Genomic DNA, 20,698 nt, shown 5'->3' on the forward strand with positions numbered 1-20,698 from the left:
GGGACAGTGAGAATATCTCCTTCCACTTCCGCAGATGCCAAGGCACTGTTTGCTTTAGCCTGCTGGGAAATACTGCTCCAGCTCAACTCCAGTTACTGCCAAAACAACCAGAGCCGGTCTCTGTCTCGCCGCAGTACAGTGTGCGCCCTTTCACATGCTGTCTGTGTTCACTTCCTCTCATTACGTTTTGCAAAGATGAAATTTTTATTTTTTGGGGTCACAGAATAAGCTGTACAATTAAAGCCACAATATGTAATTTTTCGCCACTAGAGGTCGCTTATTCAAAACAAAACCGTAGCTTGATGACGACTTGATTTCACAGAGCTTTTATAATGATTGCTTCCGCTTCTTCCGCTCATGCGTATGTGGGGTAACACAGCGCTGTTTTATCAGATTAGATACATTTGAGTGTGTTGAAATTGATTTTATAATGCTAATCTGTGCATTTGCTCGGCGGCTGCTATGAGAAAACATGGTGCTAACGGTAAATCAAGAAAATGAGAATAAACAATAAGACTAACTGTGTTGAGCTATATAACAATGATTCGTTTTCTGTCGATGAATCTAAACAGTTGCTCACCTAGCAAATAAAACATATTAAAGCGTCTTTGCTGTTTCCATGGTTTCTACAAAATAAAACTGGAAGTCGAGGGTAACGCAGGTATGATGTAACTGATAGACGATGCAGACATAGTCCACGTCCTGGTTATAATAACTTTTTTTTCCTCTGGATTTAAACATTCTTGGAAATATTTGGGAGAATGCAAGTACACAAGTCAAGTAAATATATGTGTTTTTTGGATATTTTGATATTACATTATATTTTTCAGCAGATTTATCCGATAAATTAGACAAGCTTTTTAAAGTATTACATCAGTACATATCATACTTCATGTTTGTTGGCTTGGCTGACGAGTTTGCTTTATATAAACAAAATAAATGGCAAGTTACATTAAGAAAGACCTATACACATTTATTTTATTACTCTCAGCATCATTCTGCAAGCATCCTACACTAAGTAACAAATAAGCACTCAAGCTAGTCTTTACCTTTAATGAATATATTCAATTGAGTAGAGCAAGAGGACATAATGGAATTATTCTTTTACAACTCCCACATGGCACAGAGACAAAACTCCCCCGATACTCTAATAGACTACAGCAAACTATTTTACTAATTTACTCATGATGATGCATTGTCTTACCAACTGGAATAGTAACAATTTTGCAACAGTTTTGCAACAGTCCATCAGCATATTTAGGTATAAGCAATATCAAGATGGCAAAAACAATTGGGTGGGAAAAACCTAATTCATTACACAACAAACCCTAATATTTCCAGCATATAACTGGTCTACCTTATATACAAATAATATTGGTCTTACTGCTTTAAAACGACTAAATTATTACTAGTAAAGTATTATGTGCAGTTCTTTACTATCTATTTTTATTTTTTTCGGACAAGGTTAATCCAGGCACCATGGAGAAATTCTGTAAAAATCCATTCTGACATGGGGTTGGGTGGAGCCAAACCTCTGCTGTACAGGAAATACTATCACTACCACTGGTACTATTTAAAGCAGTCTATATGGCAGCCCTTCTATTTAAAAGCTAAGTCTAACCCCACCCAGACATTTCCAGGGTCACTAACAATTGGTGTCAGCTGAGCAGAGAAGTCACATTATGGTTAATGGCACGGTCTAATTGTTGTTTTAAATCAACATGGATGGTGATTACTAAGGAACCAAAGAAATAATGAGCAAGTGCATTTAACGGTTGAAAATGTGGTTACTATATACAGCATGTAAGCGCATAATGTGCATGAAGTCATTTAAACTGCACTGCATGCCAGTGTGTTAGGAAAAAAGCAACAGCTGAAATTTGAAGATATGATAAAGCAAAAGTATAAAATATCTTTGGAGTTATGTGGTAAGAAGCATCAGATTCGGTCATACTTTTGTAATACTCAAGTATGTCAAATTATCTGTTTTTGGGAACCATTTAGCTGACATTCATGTTCATTGACAAGAAGGTTTGGGAAGTCTGGGGATGATGAGAGAATGGGAACAGGATGAGAGGAAAACCGTAGACTCTTACATCATGAGAAACCACTTACAGGGTCAATAAGTATTTCAAAATATCCTGCAACATAAGTTGCAGTGAATTGACGAAATGAAAAGAAGAGGCAGCAGAAAATAAGCGTGATGTACACCTAATACCTGACCTTTGACTCAAACCATCCAAAAAAGCCTTTCAACTCTTCTCATCCCATGAGCATCTTAGCAGCCCAGGCTTACATGCATATTACTCTACTAAAATCATATTTTTTTGCAATTCCTTAAGGTAGATATGGCAACTTCAACCAGACATGATTAGAGATAATTTTTAAAAAAATAGCTTGGGAGTGAAGCGGGATGGAAGCATAATTTTGAAAACACCGGGTGACGTGGATTACCTTCCTATTTTACACCTTCAGGTAATCCAGGCATGGCTAACCCCACTAAGCCTGTGCTTGCCACACTTAAAGATTCAACTTTATGTCACAGCTATTTGCGGCTACAGTGGCTGTCGCTGTCACTTTTTGCTACTGCGTTACCTAACACCTAAAGCCCTGAGATCTGTCACTCGCACAAGTTTGGTTTTAATCATGATGAAGACCTTCACAGACTTACAGTTTTTATACTGAGCAAATCATTTCCATCTCCAAACCCTAAATCTAACATTCACAGAAACTAGTCTGCAGTTTTAGGTTTTCAATAAGATATTATTGAATATTTAGTTTCCTCACAATATTAGTGATTTTACCATCCTTACAGGGACATTTGAGACCTGAAATGTAGGTAAAATCTGCAAATACAGTATTTTGCTGTTATATAAAGTGTATTAACAGACCTAATATGTCATACACACTGAATGAGGAAGTAGATTGTTCTGAGATTTCTCATGCCTAAATAAATTGCATAACACATACTTGTAATCCATATACAAGGGGTGGATGACACATGTGCCATTTTACTCTAGTCAAGGTTGTACAAATTAATTTGGATTAAATCCCTCAACCTATGACCTTTCATCATATTTCAACAGTTAGATTTGATCCAGCACGTTTGTACAGCAGAAATGCCACCAACCGTTCATGCAAAAGGAGAGATAACTGTGTTTGGGAGCAGGTGACATGATACTGAGTTTATCTGATCCAGTGTTATAAATAAATTATATGTTCTCGTCAGACCAACAGTTACATAAAAACCTCCGTCACACATGTGAAACAAACCAGTTTCTCCCTCCAAAACACAGCTGACAGCGGCGTTCACATGCGCACACTGAATTGCACATATGAACACCTCCCTTTAAAGAAACGGCCTTGAGCCGACTCATGATTAAAAAAAAAAAAAAAAAAGCGCCGCGTTAAAGTATGATGTGTCTGTGTGTGTGTGTGTGTGTGTGTGTGTGTGTGTGAGAACTCCATATACAAAGAGAATTCAGAGGCGGCCAGCTGGGCACATAAGCCGTAACTGCAAAATCCAAATAATCCTTTACAAAGACAAGCCATCTAAAGGGGGGTGAGGCAAAAGCACAAAGAAAAAAAAACAGCATATATGCCTGTTATTGTACATTAGAGTAGTTAAGCGCATGTGTGTGTGTGTGTGTGTGTGTGTGTGTGTGTGTGTGTGCGTGCGCGCATGTACATATGAGATACATTTACATGTGTGTGTGTTGATGTGTGTCTATGTTTGAGAGCCAGCACCGTCAGTTCTATATTGAGTTACCGGAATGTCAAGCCACTCAAAATAGCCAGAGAGCTTATGGCATTTAAAGCAATCACACACCGGGCCGTACACTCAATGAGGAGCCAATAAGATAAAAATAGACCAAGCCCTCACCTTCCATCATGATTGCAGATTTGCATTCCTCTATCTCCAAGGAGCCTGAAACGGGAGGAGGGGAGGAAAGAAGCCCCTGGTTACCAGATGGAGAGATGTAAAAAAAAAAACAGAGCACACTTCCAGCCTCCAAAACCCTTGGGTTTAAAGTCCCCGTGTCCCTCGAACGACGGGCCGTCGGATGTTTTAGGTCTCCGCGTTTAGGCCATGGATGCTGCTGCTAGTCACTGCGGCTGTGGTCTACACGATCACCAAAGGATGCTCAAAAGGGGGCAGGAAAAAAAGCAGAGTGGAGAGAGACAGAGAGAGAAGGAAGAAGGGAGGGAGGGATGGGGAGAGAGCTGCTGGGAGGGAGGCTTGCTGAGGTCATCACTCAGCTCAGCCAATCCCGTGTGCACTGCTGCATGTCACATGGCGAGTGGTTCATCGCTTCTGTCAGTGTCCTCGCTGGGAATTCACATACTGTATGCAGACACGCACAAGCACACACACAATTGCACACAGCTTACCTTGTTATGCTGCAGCACGCCGCTCCTGCCAGAACAGAAAGGAACTGGATTAATGGTGCGTTGGGTGCCACACAGCTAAATACAGGAAACTGTCCATGTTGAAAACAGACACAGACTGAGATACAGTTTCTTCACGGTTACACATTGAGGCTCAGCTGGCGGCCCGCCTCTTTGCCTGCATCTCTCTGTGACAAATCAATCAATGTGACATTACATCTGACATAAACACTAGCTGCCCCACAGAGGGAGGAGCCAGCACTCAATACATGGACGTGTGACAGAGGAGGAGGGGAGGAGAGAAAAGAGGCTGTGTGTTTGTGTGAAGGCTGGTGATTCATTTCATGTGAAGAGGTGGGTCTCCCTCTTTGGATTACTAATGAAAAGGCAAAAAAAGTTGGGTGGACTGACAAAAAAAAAAAAAAAAAAAAACTTCCGCATCAGCTGCAGTTTCTAGAAAATTAAAAAGGGAGGCAGATGATTTTGTGAGAAACATATGTGAGCCTGAATTAAGCAATGAACTAAGTAATTAAAACAAAATAAAACTGTAAATGTAAAATTATATACACTACCATTTAACCATTACCATTTTATTTGATTGAAAATACAGTAAAAGTCATATAGTGAAATATTACTACAATTAAAAAAAGTTTTTATATTTTAATTTATTAAAATGTATTAATTTAGTACTGTGATGACAAAGTTGAGTTTTCAGCATTATTACTCCAGTCTTTAGTGTCAAATGATCCTTCAGAAAATATTATAATATGCTGAGTTGGTGCTCAAGAAACAAAAACGTTGTGCTGCTTAGTATTTTTGGGGAAGCTGTGATTTTTTTAAAGTTTTTTTTTAATATACTTTTATTTTCAGTCAGGCTTGGATAAGACACATGACAGATACGGTTTCATTCTCAAGCCCCATGTTCACCTCAGTCTATGGTTCACCTAAGTCATGCTCTGGTCCATGTGAGCACCTATTTCCCTTATCGCTGTCTGTCTCTAGCGCCCTCTGGCTGTAGTCTTCCACCTTTCTGAACAGGTGGCCATACATTTCTAAATGATTTATGTTATGTTAACAACAAAAGTTGAGAGTATAAGAGCCACAGTGACCTAGACAATTTTCCATTTCAGTTTTCAGATTACATTTAGCTTAATTTAGTCCTCAATCTTGAAAATATAGCCAAATCCTTAGTACTATTCCAAATCAACACAGTTTGCCCTAATACAAAACACACCACCCTATTACAGCAGATGCTGCCTAAGAATATCTCCCCTCCCCCACTGCATCCATTTTACCCCACCTCTATAAAACCCTACACCTCCCAGTGGGCCAGATCGTATCCTTCCAGTGTGCAGGTGTACATTTGTTTGTCTGAGTATTTACACGTTGCTAAATGAAGCTTTGAGGTATAATCCTTATGTTGATTCAGAAGCACAAACTGTAATTTTTCTGTAACTCACTTTGACATGATTTTATTCAGCTTGTCGTTTTTAGTCAGTAGTGCCAAGGAAAACTGGCTGCTGTCACAACAGTGCAGTGAAAGAGTGTTAAACAGACAAACACACGATTTATAAGTAGAAACAACCACACATAAAGGGATGTTATTACTGTGTGCAATATTATAAGTTTGGAGTTAGATCCAAAAAGTTTCTTATGCTCAACAAGGCTGCATTTGTTTGATCAAAGTACATTAAACCAGCACTAGGTAACTTTTCAACCTTCATAATATATTTTTTAAGACTCTTGTAATGATAAATCGACTTACAATAGGTTGAATGACACGTCTGCCATAGCCTGATGGGGTCTGTATCGTTTTTAATCGTACTTTTAAACTTCGGGTTTCGGGTAGTAACCCGAGAACAAAAAGAACTACAAAATTCGACTGCTTTACGGCACATACGTCACTTCCACCAACACCCACACTTCCTTACATTCAGACGTGCGAGCCCAACTTTGTTCGTCGGATAATATAGTCATGTCCGAAGCAGCAGAGACAAATAAGAAAGAAAAGGTTTTGTTGGAGGAAAGCAATAAGAGGAAACGAAAAAGTGATGGGATTAAAGGCAGGAGGAGGATCAACATGTGACCAGCGTTTGCTCGTCGGCGTGAGCTGAAGGAGGCGTGCCCGACCGATGCTGTCCTGCTTGTTACGGTGAGCTACCACTCAAACATTGAACTGAAGTATCATATAGATTCTGTAAAACGGTAACCAATAGACTACTATAATGATGCTGGCTTGTAAACGTGAGCATCGTGATTATTTGGCGTTTGAAAAAAATAAAACCCATGAAATTATATTCATATGACATGCTGAAACATGCCACTGACTGTAACGTTTGCTGGGATGAAGACATTTCTCGCGACGCCAGAAGAACTCCTCTTGCAGTGTTCAGGGGAACTGTTAGTGCTGCACCGACCCGCGGCGCCACTTTTATGAAGATATTTGGCCCGCACCGCACCACTTTATATATTTTTACAACTCGGGATATGAGACGACCCACGCATCACTAGTTCAGGGCTATCAGGGTTGTCATGTCAACAAATGCACGCGCGATGGAATCCCCTGATGTAGGATGACAGATCTTACGACAGTAGTTGAGGACATTATTTTTTCCAAACTGTAGGGGGACCCCGAGAGCAAAAGTAGCCAAGTGCTGCTTTAAAGGGGTGATGAATTGAGAAATCAACTTTCATTGATCTTTTGATATATAAAAGGCCATGATAATATAAGATTATCCTGTATGTTTCAGAGCTGAAAACTTCCTTGTTATTTAAAGAAAAGCTTTTATAGACACCAAGCCCAGAAAACGATCGTGTGCTTTATCCTTACGTCATCGCGCAAAGAAACACCGACTCTACAGAACGTGTAATCCAGTTGTAGCACCGACTCATGGAGTTGATCGGCTCTAGCCAGCAGCAATAAACATGTGGAAGAAGATAGCAAGATATTGTGGAAGAGCACAGTCTCTGCATAAGCTTCCTTCGGATCATAATATTAGGAATGTGTGATTTTATCTTTAATGAAGTCTTTTATTTTTAATGAAGTTCCAGCTCACGTGGGGAAGAACGTTTGTGTGTTCGCCTCATTTTACCACGGAATCGTTTGTAAACAAGTCTCAAGTGCTGGATTTGCAGTCACAATGTTGTGCCTTCTATATTGGATCAGACAGTAATGGTGCAACAAACTTATGTGAGTAAAACGTCTTTTTTATATGTAGGTACTAATAGTAGTCCCAGGGCTGTGTGTATTCTAGACGGGCTACGAAAACATACGCCCATCGGCAGAAATTCTGTCTTGATCTGGACGCGCACGTGTGTGTGTGTTCACACTCATATCAACCGATCGTACGGGCCATCTAATACAGAAATAATATTCCAAACAATTGAGGGTGGATGAGAAATAAATCATTGTGTTTGTTTGATAAAGACGTTTACAAGCCCTTTGGTTGAGAGAATTATTGCAGTTGCCGCTTTAATAATCTCTCTCTCATGTGAACTGACAGGGCCATAGATATGACAGTGGAGCTGAAGCTCATTAAATATGCAAATCTTCTCCAATCCTAGCCGTGGGCGTTTACTTCCAAGTCTCCAGTGCATCACGCCCATCAAAACCCAGCGTTCAGAAGACAGCCTCAAAAGAAAATAGACTATTACTTATTAGTTATGATGTTTTTGAATGTAAAAACCACACAAACGTCATTAGTTGACCTCAGACAACAGTATAAAAAAAGAAAAAACACCTTTATAAAATGGGGGGGGGGAGCTAAATAATTATATAGTGCGCAGCTATTTAGTTGAGAGTTTTGACATCCTTAATTGTGGAGAAAAAAAGGACATTATACCTTATCTGACATCAGATAGATCCATACTCTAAATAGACCAATACCCATACGTGTCCCCCTTAATATTGGAAAATGCTGCATGTGTCCCACCCAAAAATTAGCCTATACCGCAGGGACATTTTGACGCTTATATTATGTTCTAAATTATGAATGGGTTAAACGTGTGTACAAAAAACTGCCTGAATACACTTGAATTCATTTAGACTGTTCTCTCAGTAGCCGCATTTCCATTACAGATCATTACTAGGCCCTAAATGTCAATTAAAAAAATGCCAATTGTGAAAAGACGGCGTTCCCATTAACCGTAACCAATGATAACTAAAACCTTTTTTTCCTCTCATGGTAAGTCATTCTAAAAAGTATTCCACGTATTTTGGTAGGTTTATTATGGAAGCCCGCTTCCACCACTAAATAAAAAAAATAAAAAGAGTAATTCTGACTTTTATCTCACAATTGCAAGTTTTAAAGACAATTATGTGATTAAAAACTCACAATTCTGACTGAGAAATAAAGTCAGAATTGTGAGAATTTTTAATTTTTAGCATCATTACTTTTACAGTCTTCAACATCACATAATCCTTCAGAAATCAGTCAAAACATAAAAACAAATACAGACCCCCCCCCCCCCCCCCCAACCTTTTAAATGCTAGTGTAGCTAAAATAGAGAGAAGTACAGTATAGTACAGTACCAAAAATGTTAAGAGTTCAATAAAAGATCCAGGGCATCTTCTAAATTCATCTCTGTACAGCATAACAAATCATTAATCATCTACTACCACCAACTTCTGTCAACATCCTCCCACGTCCGCCTGGGGTACAAAATATTTGTCAAAGGATATTTGTGGGGAAAAGTAAAAGGGTTGGGTAGGTGTGTAAACACGCACCTACGTTCACACATATAAATAACTCACATGATAGAAAAAGAGAGAGAGGGAGGAAGGCTCAGGGAAGCAGGCAAATACAATAAACAGTGTAGCTGTGTCAGAAATCATTCACTATTCCCTATATAGTGTGAACTATGATATTGGAGAGGCTGCGGAAGTGTTTTATATCACATACATGACTCCATTTGACAAGACTATTTTCATTGTGGTGCATTATGGGATTGAATAAGTATACTAAAAAATCTCCACTATGAGTTCAGACAACTCAAAATGAGAATCATAGGTTGCATGTGAATTGTTGGACCCCTCAGATATGTCAGTTGTGTCTGTATCTTATCAATTTGTACCTCTAATGCTTTCAAAAAAGTCACAGAATAACACCAAAGTGTACAGTATTTAAGGAAAGCGGTACCAAATACTTTCAGAACTCTGCATTACTGAACTAAAAAATAGCATGTCAGTAACAGGTTATTATGAGAGGGAACACAGTGACATTGAGACACACGAGTGTTCACATACACACATACAAAAGGATGCCATACCTCACCAATGCAATTTCAATAACTCTCCAGTAAGAGGCTCTTTAGTCATCTTTATCAATGTCCATGAGACGCAATCAGCAGGGTCTCTTGGTGCTAAATAAAGAAATGAAAGAGAGTGAGATGGAGAGTGTCAAAGAAGCTGGACGCAGATATACAGCAATCAGAAACATGAAAGGCAGGCAGGAGAGAACAGTCCAATTATTTCTCTGCAGAGGACAAACACTAGAAACAGTGACAGCAGGAACCCAACAGAACACACACACATACAGTACAGCCACAGATATCAAACAACACAGAGGTGGTATAATTTTGAAAAAGCATGAAGACATTTTATCATGCAAAAACATTTATATTCAAAAAATATAACAAATAAACTGCTAATTTAAAAAAAAAATCCTGTAGCTCAACTGATGGGGCATGAAACTAACAATGGTAATCTCATGGATTTCATTCTCAAAATAATAATAATAGATTTAATTGATAACACACTTCATTCCAAAGAATCTCAAAGTGCAACAATGGAAAAAGGAGGGGAAAATAAATAAATAAATAACACAAATGAATACAAACATACAAACAATCAACACATAAAAGCCTTTCTGAACAGAAAAGTCTTCAGTTCAGCTTTAAACTGGTCCAGGCTCTGTACTGCACAAGTTGTTTTGGATAAAAGCATCAGGGGGAAAAATAATCTGCCCCCTGCTGTTGCTACTTGTTACTGCATCCAATGTACATAAAACAGAACAAGCTGTGTATGATAATTTTGCTTCTGGGCCTGTTTTGGCAGATTCATGATGTGTTAAAGATCGCAGTTATGTAATACAGCTCTCTGGACATGCCAGAGCCAGAGTGTCTCTGTCTGTCTGTCTGTCTGTCTGTCTGTCTGTCTGTCTGTCTGTCTGTCTGTCTGTCTGTCTGTCTGTCTGTCTCTCTGCTTGTTTTTGTGACATATCAGGACACAGTTTTACACATGAAAGTAAAAACGCAGAATGTTTTCTGTGATGGGTAGGTTTAGGGGTAGAGGTAGTTTAGGGGGATAGAAAATACGGTTTGCAGTATGAAAACCATTACGCCTATGGAATGTCCCCGCATTTCACGAAAACAAACATGTGTGTGTGTGTGTGTGTGTGTGTGTGTCTGTGTTTATTTGAACTTGTAATTCAATCATTTAAAATGAATTCATAATTCTGAAGAATCTGAAGACAATAAACCTCCCTAATAAGTTGTTTCAACAAAGTGCCAGTTTATGAGTTTCATTTGCTACAAAGTCAATTTAATGAGTAACATGGATACATTTTCAACAACAAAAATAAAAGTTATATAATTTAAAGAAATAGTTAGCAAGTAAATCATTGTATCATATAGATAAAATGGAATCACGGGCTATAAATATCCCCCTATTTTTATTATTTCTGTAATTTGCAGTATAAAATTATCAGTTTCCAAATTGTCCATATGTACGGAATATGTGGATGGTAGAATGCATTAGCAAAAATGTATATAACAGAGCACACTATGTGTAATATTGTATCCCACAATGCAATGCATTGACCTTGCACAAGTACTATATAATGCAAAAATAATATGAATTGACTGCAAAAACACTTATTTTATAATTCATATTGAATAATATTAATGGTTGCATATTGCTTCAAATTCTAAAAGAAAAAGAAAGAAAGGCAGTGTACATTTTAATAGGCCTACTTGATGTAATATGCAGTTCAGGTCTCGGTCTTGTGAGATTAAATATATTAAAATGTAATCTTACTGTGAACATATGGCTTTTTATATTAAGAACCTATGCTTTTATTTGATAGGAAAGCAAGAAATTGGCTCAAAAATCTGAGCATGTTAGTCAGTCTGAATTGGTGAGCCATTACACCATGTTTTGAGCAACGCAGTGCAACACTGCCACCTTGTGCTATTCAACGTAATTTACAGTGGACAGTTTGTAAACATAAGACATTAACCAATTAGACAAAATGAAAAGCACATTATATTAAATCAAATAACTATAAAAGATTAGCCATACCCCTACTCTTTACATCTTTATCCTGTTTCCTCTTGAGTGAATTATCCAGGAAAATGAATGCATCATACAATATTAAGGGAAGACGAATCTGTAATTTAATAAAAAAGAAACTGTTCCTGATATCAGAAAAATAGCTGTAATGAGATTTAATTTGTAATTTAAACAGTACTAAGATTACAAAAGAGATTGCGTGTCTATAGAGGGAATTGTTTTAGCGCTGTTGGTATTTATTCAACCTAAAATACTTCTGTACTTCAATTATGTACAAATAAAAGTGCCCTGTGCTGCCAGACAAGACATATAGTTATTAACAAAAGCCATATACTTTGTAAAACACCACTCACTGTTTCATGAGAGATTCATGTTATGCTGACACTATTCTGTCACAAGATTTTGTGCAAATATAGGAGGATGGGAGAGAGCACAGCAAAAGACAAAAGTGTGACAATAAAAAAAGAGAGCCAGCTGTGATATTCTCTAGTCTTCCCTCTGTCTCTATCATCCCACTCTCCCACATCTTGGTTTTTCTCCTGCATTTCTCTCCTCCTCCACATTTGCTGACCTACTTTCCCCCTCAAGGTGTTTTTTTTAGTCTCCAATAGATGGCAGACAGGCTCTGGGCATCTGGATCATTAGTCTTCGCATACATGCACGCACACAAGGAGCGAGTGAGTCCGTATGCTGGGTGTGCACCTGTTAGGCCTTAATTGTGCAGTAAATGACTGCTTATCTGAGGATCTTCTGAGGGTGTGTTCTACATGTAAACGTGTAATTCTGCCATGGTGCTCCAAGAGTCAAAAATGGGTCCTCAAGTGCTGCCGAGTTCAAAACCGCCCACAACTGCCCTTCTCACTGGGTGTGATTGTCCCTCAAGACAAAGTCCACCCATAGGCGTTGCTAAAACCCTATTTAGGTGGCCTAAATCTAGTCAGTGGCGATCACAGGAGAGCAATGTTTGACACTTGTACTGCGTTTCTCATCCACCTCTGCAGGCAAAAATTAACAAAAACTAAACTAAAACAAACAAAAACTATTTCTCTATTCTATATGTACAACAAATGTATATTATATAATATATAACACATTTTATCATTTTAATCTATTTGGTTTTAATAATTTGACCAAGATTTTAAACTTACATTTCACATTAGGGCTGCACAATTAATCAAATTTATAATCGTGATTACAATTATGGAGGCCACAATTACACAAAAAAGAAAAAGAAAAAAAAAAGACTGTCCACTCTGTGTGCTTAAGATGTGTGTGTGTGTTTTGTTCTTTCTACAGTTTAAGTGTTTTTCCATTGTTTGTTTTAGTATAACATTATAATATCATGCATATTTATTTATTTTTATTTTCATTTTTTTATTTTTTTAAAGAAATGTATAGTTTACATTTGAGGTTTAATAGAAAGCAATACCAGATGTTTTCAGCTCATTTTCATTTAAAAATATAGCATGCAGTTGCTTCAAACAACAGTAAAGCTATTCAAAACATTCAATGTAAATTGTGATATTCATAATTAATAATTGCAATTACAATTTCAAGGGAATAATCAACAAAACAATTTAAATCACTTGTTTGAATCAATTGAATTTAGAGTAGTACTCTGTTGTTTTAAATTTTTTACAAAAGATTTCTATCTTAAATTCCAAAATTACATTGTAAATATATTAAAATACTAAAAAGTTATTTTAAATGATAATATTTCAAAATATTAATGTTTTTACTTTATTTTGTTCGAATGAATGCATCCTTGGTGAGTTATAACAATCATATGTATCAATAAAAAAACTGTTTCTGAGAACGGCATTTTAATAATGCTGAGGCGTTGGCCAGATTATATCTTCAAAACATGACGAATTCCAGTAAACAATGTAAAAATAGTTCATTATAACTTTATATCTTTTCATCTCAGTCACAACCATTAGAGCTAAGGAACAAAGCTGCCGTTAAAAAGGATTTTTTTCAGGTCACTCGATGACATGAAACTTTTAAAGCCATCAAAGTTACAGTTTTTCTCAATTGTTTACACACATTTTCTGAAAGCATGCTTCATATTCTCAGAACTCTACACACAAATCCAAAAAAAACGCACACAATGGGCAAAACCCCTCAATTCTCCTGCAAAATGAAACTTTACATTCAAAACAATGTTATTTCTTCTCAAAATGGGATTTTGTTTTCAAATGACACACACAAACCATCATATGTATAGACATTTATAAGAACCAGCTGAACACTGATGTGCTCAATGTAAAACACTTCTCCATTCATCATAATGACTTAGGCCTTTTTTGGATCAGTGTCACACTTACTACAGACAGTACAAACATAAGTGTGTTGTAAAATATTTGAGAATATTCTTTTTATACTCAGAACACACAAATTATTTTTCCTGCAAAAAAAAATGTACACAATGTACATCCCATTCCCAACCAACACAAAGTTGCACATACACTTCATACAAAATAACGGAAGAATTTACTGAAAACAGTTACAGTAAAAAAATAAAATATCTATGCTGCATTGTAAAACTGTGTTTGTCCTTGTGATGAGTCAGTGTACATATTTGAATGGCAGTGTGTTCCTTGTGAAAACAAGATATTTTCTGCATGAAAATTGTGCCAAAAGCAGAGAATTGTGTGTAGTGTTTTAAAAAAAAGTGTGTTTTAAAACTGCAATTTGAGTGTAAAGCAGGAACTGTGCAGTTTAGCAGAATTGGTTCTGGGGGTTTGTGAATGAGTTACATGTTGTGGACATTGTGTCTCAAGTACAACAATTTGTGTGTAAACAATTGAGAAAAACTGTAAGGTACTTAAGTCTCATTTGACCCTTTTTCTGTATTTGAGGCTTGATATTCAGAATTTGTTGCAGATATGAGATGCTGCAATATGCTCTAAAAGTCTAGTTTAACTACTTTTGGTCACCAAGGCGGCAGGAAGTGAGCTAATGAGGGTGTGTGAAAGTGTGAGAGACCCTTGTCCGTCTTCTACAGGGCATTGCTTGGTGAATGGCACGTAGGCAAAGGAGAGGAGCAGACCGGCACGTCGCTAATCTGTGCCATCGCTCTGTCCCAGGAATGTTGTTTTGGTTTGGGTCACTCCTGTAATCATCGTCGCTCATCGGCAACGGATCTAGAGTCAATGTTACAAAAAGCTTATGAAGACGTGGGGACTTTCCACACGTGCAGACGTGTCTAACAGTTACCCTTCAGTTTTGGGTTCAAGACAGGCTATGACTTCATAAGTGTGCACTGATCTCAATGCAAGCTAGTCTGAATCAGCAGTGCTTGTAAATGCTGTGAGGAGATATGGTAACCATCAAGTTCTAGACTTACAGATAGTGAAATCTTTGTAGAAAGTCTGTCTGAAAAGTACAGACAGAGACGTCATGCCAATTCAGACCGACTAACGTGCCCTCTCAGATTTTTGAGCCAAATGTTTTTTTAATGCAACTCCCTTGTGTCTAGGAAGACTCTAAGCTGTGAGTAAGAATAAGGATTTAATGATTTGCTTAAAGGGCTCTCAATAACTGCATGTTCAACAAACCCTTTCATTTCCCGATCCTACCCCTGACATTTCTCACTTTCCTATTAAATAAAAACATAAAAAGTTCTTAATATAAAAAAACCGTATGATCACAGTAAGATTAAATTTTAATATATTTTACTCCTATTTCATTTAGTACCAATACTCTCTTCCCTTGGTATCAAAATGTCTCTCCATACAAAAGTATTTAAAAAAGGTGTACAACTAAAATCAATGAGCTTGGGGACAAATGAGAATTAGGAATAAGAGCCACACACTTTAAATCAATGTATTTTTACTTTATTACAGAATAATCTAAAATTAGTTAAATAACTGCAATTCTCATATATTTTAATTCTACTAATTCTTGCTATAAACAATCTCTTGCTATCACTGATATATTTATAGTAAAAAGATCTAATCATCCTGAAGGAGTTTATATTGCGATAATGACTGGCTGACTACATTATACTTGAATGACATCTTGGTGAATAAAAACAAATGGTCATGAAATACTGATAAGTATTTCGTTTTTTGTTTTTTTTTATGACAAGAAAGTGCCAGAGAGCCCGACTGCTTGCCAGGAACAGCAGTCAAATTTACAGTTTATAGGTCATTATATAAAGATATTACAGAATGCAGCAGTGGACCAATAAGCATAGCATAAATGAATATTCTAAAGATTTTTGTAATGTTTACAGGATTTATTTATAGATAGAATGGCATGTGTGTTGGCTGGCCTTAATAGCACAGCTGAGAACGAGACAGTGGAAAAGTTTAGGACAACACTCTTATAATTTAAATTCTCCAGAGAGGATCTCAGTTTAGGACCGCTAATAGTCTTTGGGTCATTATACTGTGTGTGTGTGTGTGTGTATATATATTTAGTTTTACTCACAGCAGTTAGCGTTTCTGGATGGGACTTTAGGCTTGAATAAACAAGGCAGTTAATGTACTTCTGTACCCCTCCCCGATCTCATTTCCCGCATCTCCCTCACTCCACACCTTAGGCAGAGTAGTATACTTCCCATAAACTGGGCACATTAACTACATAGGCTAGTGTGTGGTTAACATTTTATATATTTTTTTCTATAAAGACAAGGTAAACACTACTACTTGATAAATGGGATCACATTGTTAATTTAAAAAAAAGTGAAATGTTCACACAATTCAGTGCAATAACTGTTGATTCAAAGTCGTATCAACTATAAAGCAGCTCTGCAGAAAACAGTGGTTTTGCTCTTAAGTATTAGAGAATACTGTAAAGTACAATGTCTTAACATGGACTTTGTGCAAGATAAGGTGTATAAGATACTCTGGCCCTGCCCCAAATGGCACGGTCGGTCTTGTGGACTTGCAATGGCCGCTACATGCTCGTGTCCGTTAAGTCCACGAGACCGCAGGGTGTCCGATTTGTCATTTTAGGTCTCAGAAGGGTGCTCGAGAGCTCCCCCTTTGAGGTTGATACATTACGTCATGAAAGTACGGACTCAGATGAAGGCCGTGAGGGTTTAGGGTGCCATTTGGGACAGGGCCTATATATTTTATTTAAGTAATGGCTTTGTACATTACCAATCCCATTATCTCATAGCAGAACCTGTCCTGTCTACTGTCTCTTATAAAACAGAGCTTAAAGGGATACTTCACTGCTTTTTCCTATTAAACTATGTTATTCCCTTAACTAAGACGAGTTGATACATACCCTTAATCTCTCTGACGCACGGTGACATTCTGATAGCATTTAGCTTAGCCCACTAAGCCCAGTCCATTCACTATGGTACTCTCATGGCTTCTGAGAGTACTTTCGACTCGGCGCAGTAAAAAGTCCCAGCTGAAAAATCCTCCCTCACATCAAGATTTTTCAGCCGGGACTTTTTACTGCGCCAAGTCGAAGTACTCTCAGAAGTGCGATTCTGCCATACATTATAGTTCTCCTTTTTATTCTGCTTAGAAAAATGGCACGTTTTATTTTGTGTCACCATACTTGATCGTTCAAATATTCGTGTAGATGTATTTAAATAAGGAAAACGTGGAGGTGTTTGGTTGCTTCTAACTTGATCTCTGTTGGGTACCATAGTGAATGAATTGGGTTTAGTGGGCTAAATGCTATCAGATCGTCACTGTGCGTCAGAGCGATTAAGTTATTAATAACACAGTTTAATATGAAAACGCGGTGGAGTATCCCTTTAACACCTTGACCCTCTGGCATGCCCCTCTTATCGAAATGCATCTATGACCGGATTACATCAAGACCAGATTTTTAGACAGGTCACTATAATGTGGGTTGTGCGTATGTAGTGACGGAGAAGTGCTTCATCACTAGCTAACTGGCACAAATAACCAGGTCTCATTAATAGATGTGGGACTTCTCAAGCTAAATAAGTGCACAGTGAACTGACACTTTTGGCCAAGCTCTATTTCTAGGCTTAGAGAAAGAATCACTTCCGCTGTATGACCCTCTGATGGACCCTACATTGGCTAAGTCAGTCACGGGGGTCAGATCTCATGGGACTGGAGCAGTAGAAGGAGAGATATCCGGCAGAAACACTAGGGAAACTGTATATAGGGCACTCCTACACACTAAAAATCTGCATTGACACATGAAAGAGAAACGATTGCGCCTGCTCTTCTCCTTCAGGCAGCGTGGAAAAGCATAGGAGCTGTAAAGGAACACACAATGAAGCTGGCAGAGACTATGCTTGTAGGTAATCTGGCTCATTTAGAGCCTGTTAACTAGCATGTGATGGAGCATTTTGAAAAGATGCTGTTACATTCGCAAAGACACTAGGAAGAGATTAAAATGGGTTTCCTTTCCTTTGTTTTCTTAACAAGGACTGTATGAGTATACGAAGCTTCAACCCACTCAACGACTGAATCATCTACAGCCTGAAACATAGCTCACCAAGAATATTCCAGCATCTTTCATCATTCTATTTCTTCTGACAAAGCTAAACAATAATGATTTCCTCTGCTGGCCTAGTCAGACAAGTTCAAATTTGTACTTGCCCTACCAACATTTACACAAAAAAACTACAATAAATTAATTCATTAAATCTGTATATATGATAACAATTGGTGCGTGTTATTTAAGGATGTACCGAATAATAATAATGCCACTCGTTACATTTATATAGCACTTTTCTAGCCAATCAAAGCATGGAAGGGGGGAATCTCCTCAATCACCACCAATGTGCAGCATTCACCTGGATGATGTGACGCAGCCATATAGCGCCAGAACGCCCTCAAAACACATCAGCTTACTGGTGGAGAGAAGACATGATAATTTTATGATTGGAAGGCCATGATGTACACAGGCTAATGGGCAAATTTGTCCAGTATGGTGGGGTCACACCCCAACTCCTTAATCAAAGCATATCCTGAGATTTGTAATGACCACAGAGAGTCAGGACCTCAGTTTAATGTCTCATCTGAAGGACAGTGCTTTTTGACAGTATAGTGTCCCCATCACCATACTGGGGTGTTAGGACCCACACAGACCACAGGGTGAGCACCCCCTGCTGGCCTCACTAACACCTCTTCCAGCAGTATAGTTTTCCCAGTTGGTCTCCTGTCAAGGTACGGACCAGGCTGAACCCTGCTTAGCTTCAGTGGGAAAACAGTTTTGGGCTACAGGGATATGCCTGCTGGTTAGAAATTATCTGTTCTAGTTTCTAGTAACCAAAAAAACAAAAGTTGCTTAGGTGGACTAAAAAAATATATACATATACACAGATTAGGCTTAACATTATGAAGGATAAGTGAATAACACTGATGATCTCATAAGTACGTGTTGTGGCATCTAGGCACCTGTTAGTGGGTGGGATATATTAGGCAGCAAGTGAGCATTATGTCCTAAAATGATGTGTTAGAAGCAGGAAAAAATGGTCAAGCGTAAGGATTTGAGTCAGTTTGACATGGGCCAAATTTGCAATGGTTAGACAACTGGGTCAGAGCTTCTCCAAAACTGCAGCTCCTGTGGAGTGTCTTCCTGTCTTTAGTGGTCAGTCTCTATCAAAAGTGCTCCAAGAAAGGAACAGTGAACCGGTGACAGGGTCATGGGTAGTGATCGACACATATATCAGATTCCCGATATTTAAGTATTTTCGCATAATCGGGTATCGGTTTTGTAATATCAGATTCACCGATAAATGGCGCAATCTTGTTGACGTTTTGAGAATTGCATACAAGCACGCCATTAAAGGACTGCATCTGAGGGGAGATTAGTCAACAATGGTGTTCAAAAGATCAAATAACCTGCATCCCTTAATTAATCAACTTTATTTAACATAACAATAATGCACAATTGAGAGGTGCACAAATAAGATGTTATTAGATGATATTATACACTCACCTAAAGGATTATCAGGAACACCATACTAATACTCAGTTTGACCCCCTTTCACCTCAGAACTGCCTTAATTCTACGTGGCATTGATTCAACAAGGTCCTGAAAGCATTCTTTAGAAATGTTGGCCCATATTGATAGGATAGCATCTTGCAGTTTATGGAGATTTCCAGGCCACATCCAGGGCACGAAGCTCCCGTTCCACCACATCCCAAAGATGCTCTATTGGGTTGAGATCTGGTGACTGTCGGGGGCCATTTTAGTTCAGCAAACTCATTGTCATGTTTAAGAAATCAATTTGAAATTATTCAAGCTTTGTGACATGGTGCATTATCCTGCGGGAAATAGTCATCAGAGGATGGGTACATGGTGGTCATAAAGGGATGGACATGATCAGAAAAAAATGCTCATCTAGGCCGTGGCATTTAAACGATGCCCAATTGGCAGTAAGGGGCCTAAAGTGTGCCAAGAAAACATCCCCCACACCTTTACACCACCACCACCAGCCTGCACAGTGGTAACAAGGAATGATGGATCCATGTTCTTATTCTGTTTACGCCAAATTCTGACTTTACCATCTGAATGTCTCAGCAGAAATCGAGACTCATCAGACCAGGCAACATTTTTCCAGTCTTCAACTGTCCGATTTTAGTGAGCTTTTGCAAATTGTAGCCTCTTCTTCCTATTTGTAGTGGAGATAAGTGGTACCCCGTGGGGTTCTGCTGTTGTAGCCCATCCGCCTCAAGGTTGTGCATGTTGTGGCTTTACAAATGCTTTGCTGCATACCTCGGTTGTAATGAGTGGTTATTTCAGTCAAAGTTTCTCTTCTATCAGCTTGAATCAGTCAGCCCATTCTCCTCTGACCTCTAGCATCAACAAGGCATTTTCGCCCACAGGACTGCCACATACTGGATGTTTTTCCCTTTTCACGCCATTCTTTGTAAACCCTAGAAATGGTTTTGCGTGAAAATCCCAGTAACTGAGCAGATTGTGAAATACTCAGACCTGGTCTGGCGCCAACAACCATGCCACGGTCAAAATTGCTTAAATCACCTTTCTTTCCCATTATGACATTCAGTTTGGAGTTCAGAAGATTGTCTTGACCAGGACCAGACCCCTAAATGCATTGAAGCA

At 38.3% G+C, this 20,698-nt stretch overlaps 1 protein-coding gene across 15 annotated transcripts in view; it reads right to left on the reverse strand.

Moving 5' to 3' along the window:
• The window catches only part of sgip1a (SH3GL interacting endocytic adaptor 1a), a 97,605-nt gene that overhangs the window by 66,494 nt on the left and 10,413 nt on the right, over positions 1 to 20,698 (reverse strand). For 9 of the 15 annotated variants that reach the window (XM_067459770.1, XM_067459783.1, XM_067459779.1 and 6 more), the window contains exon 1: positions 3,884 to 4,200. In XM_067459770.1, the coding sequence (XP_067315871.1) occupies positions 3,884 to 3,893 (10 nt within the window). In that variant the 5' untranslated portion in view covers positions 3,894 to 4,200. Of the gene's footprint in view, positions 1 to 3,883; positions 4,202 to 4,392; positions 4,418 to 9,657; positions 9,751 to 20,698 lie in introns of those variants that run through there. The other 6 variants (XM_067459781.1, XM_067459775.1, XM_067459780.1 and 3 more) reach the window with 3 other exon arrangements.

This window comes from Pseudorasbora parva, chromosome 12, assembly GCF_024679245.1.
Source record: "Pseudorasbora parva isolate DD20220531a chromosome 12, ASM2467924v1, whole genome shotgun sequence".
NCBI lineage: Eukaryota > Metazoa > Chordata > Actinopteri > Cypriniformes > Gobionidae > Pseudorasbora > Pseudorasbora parva.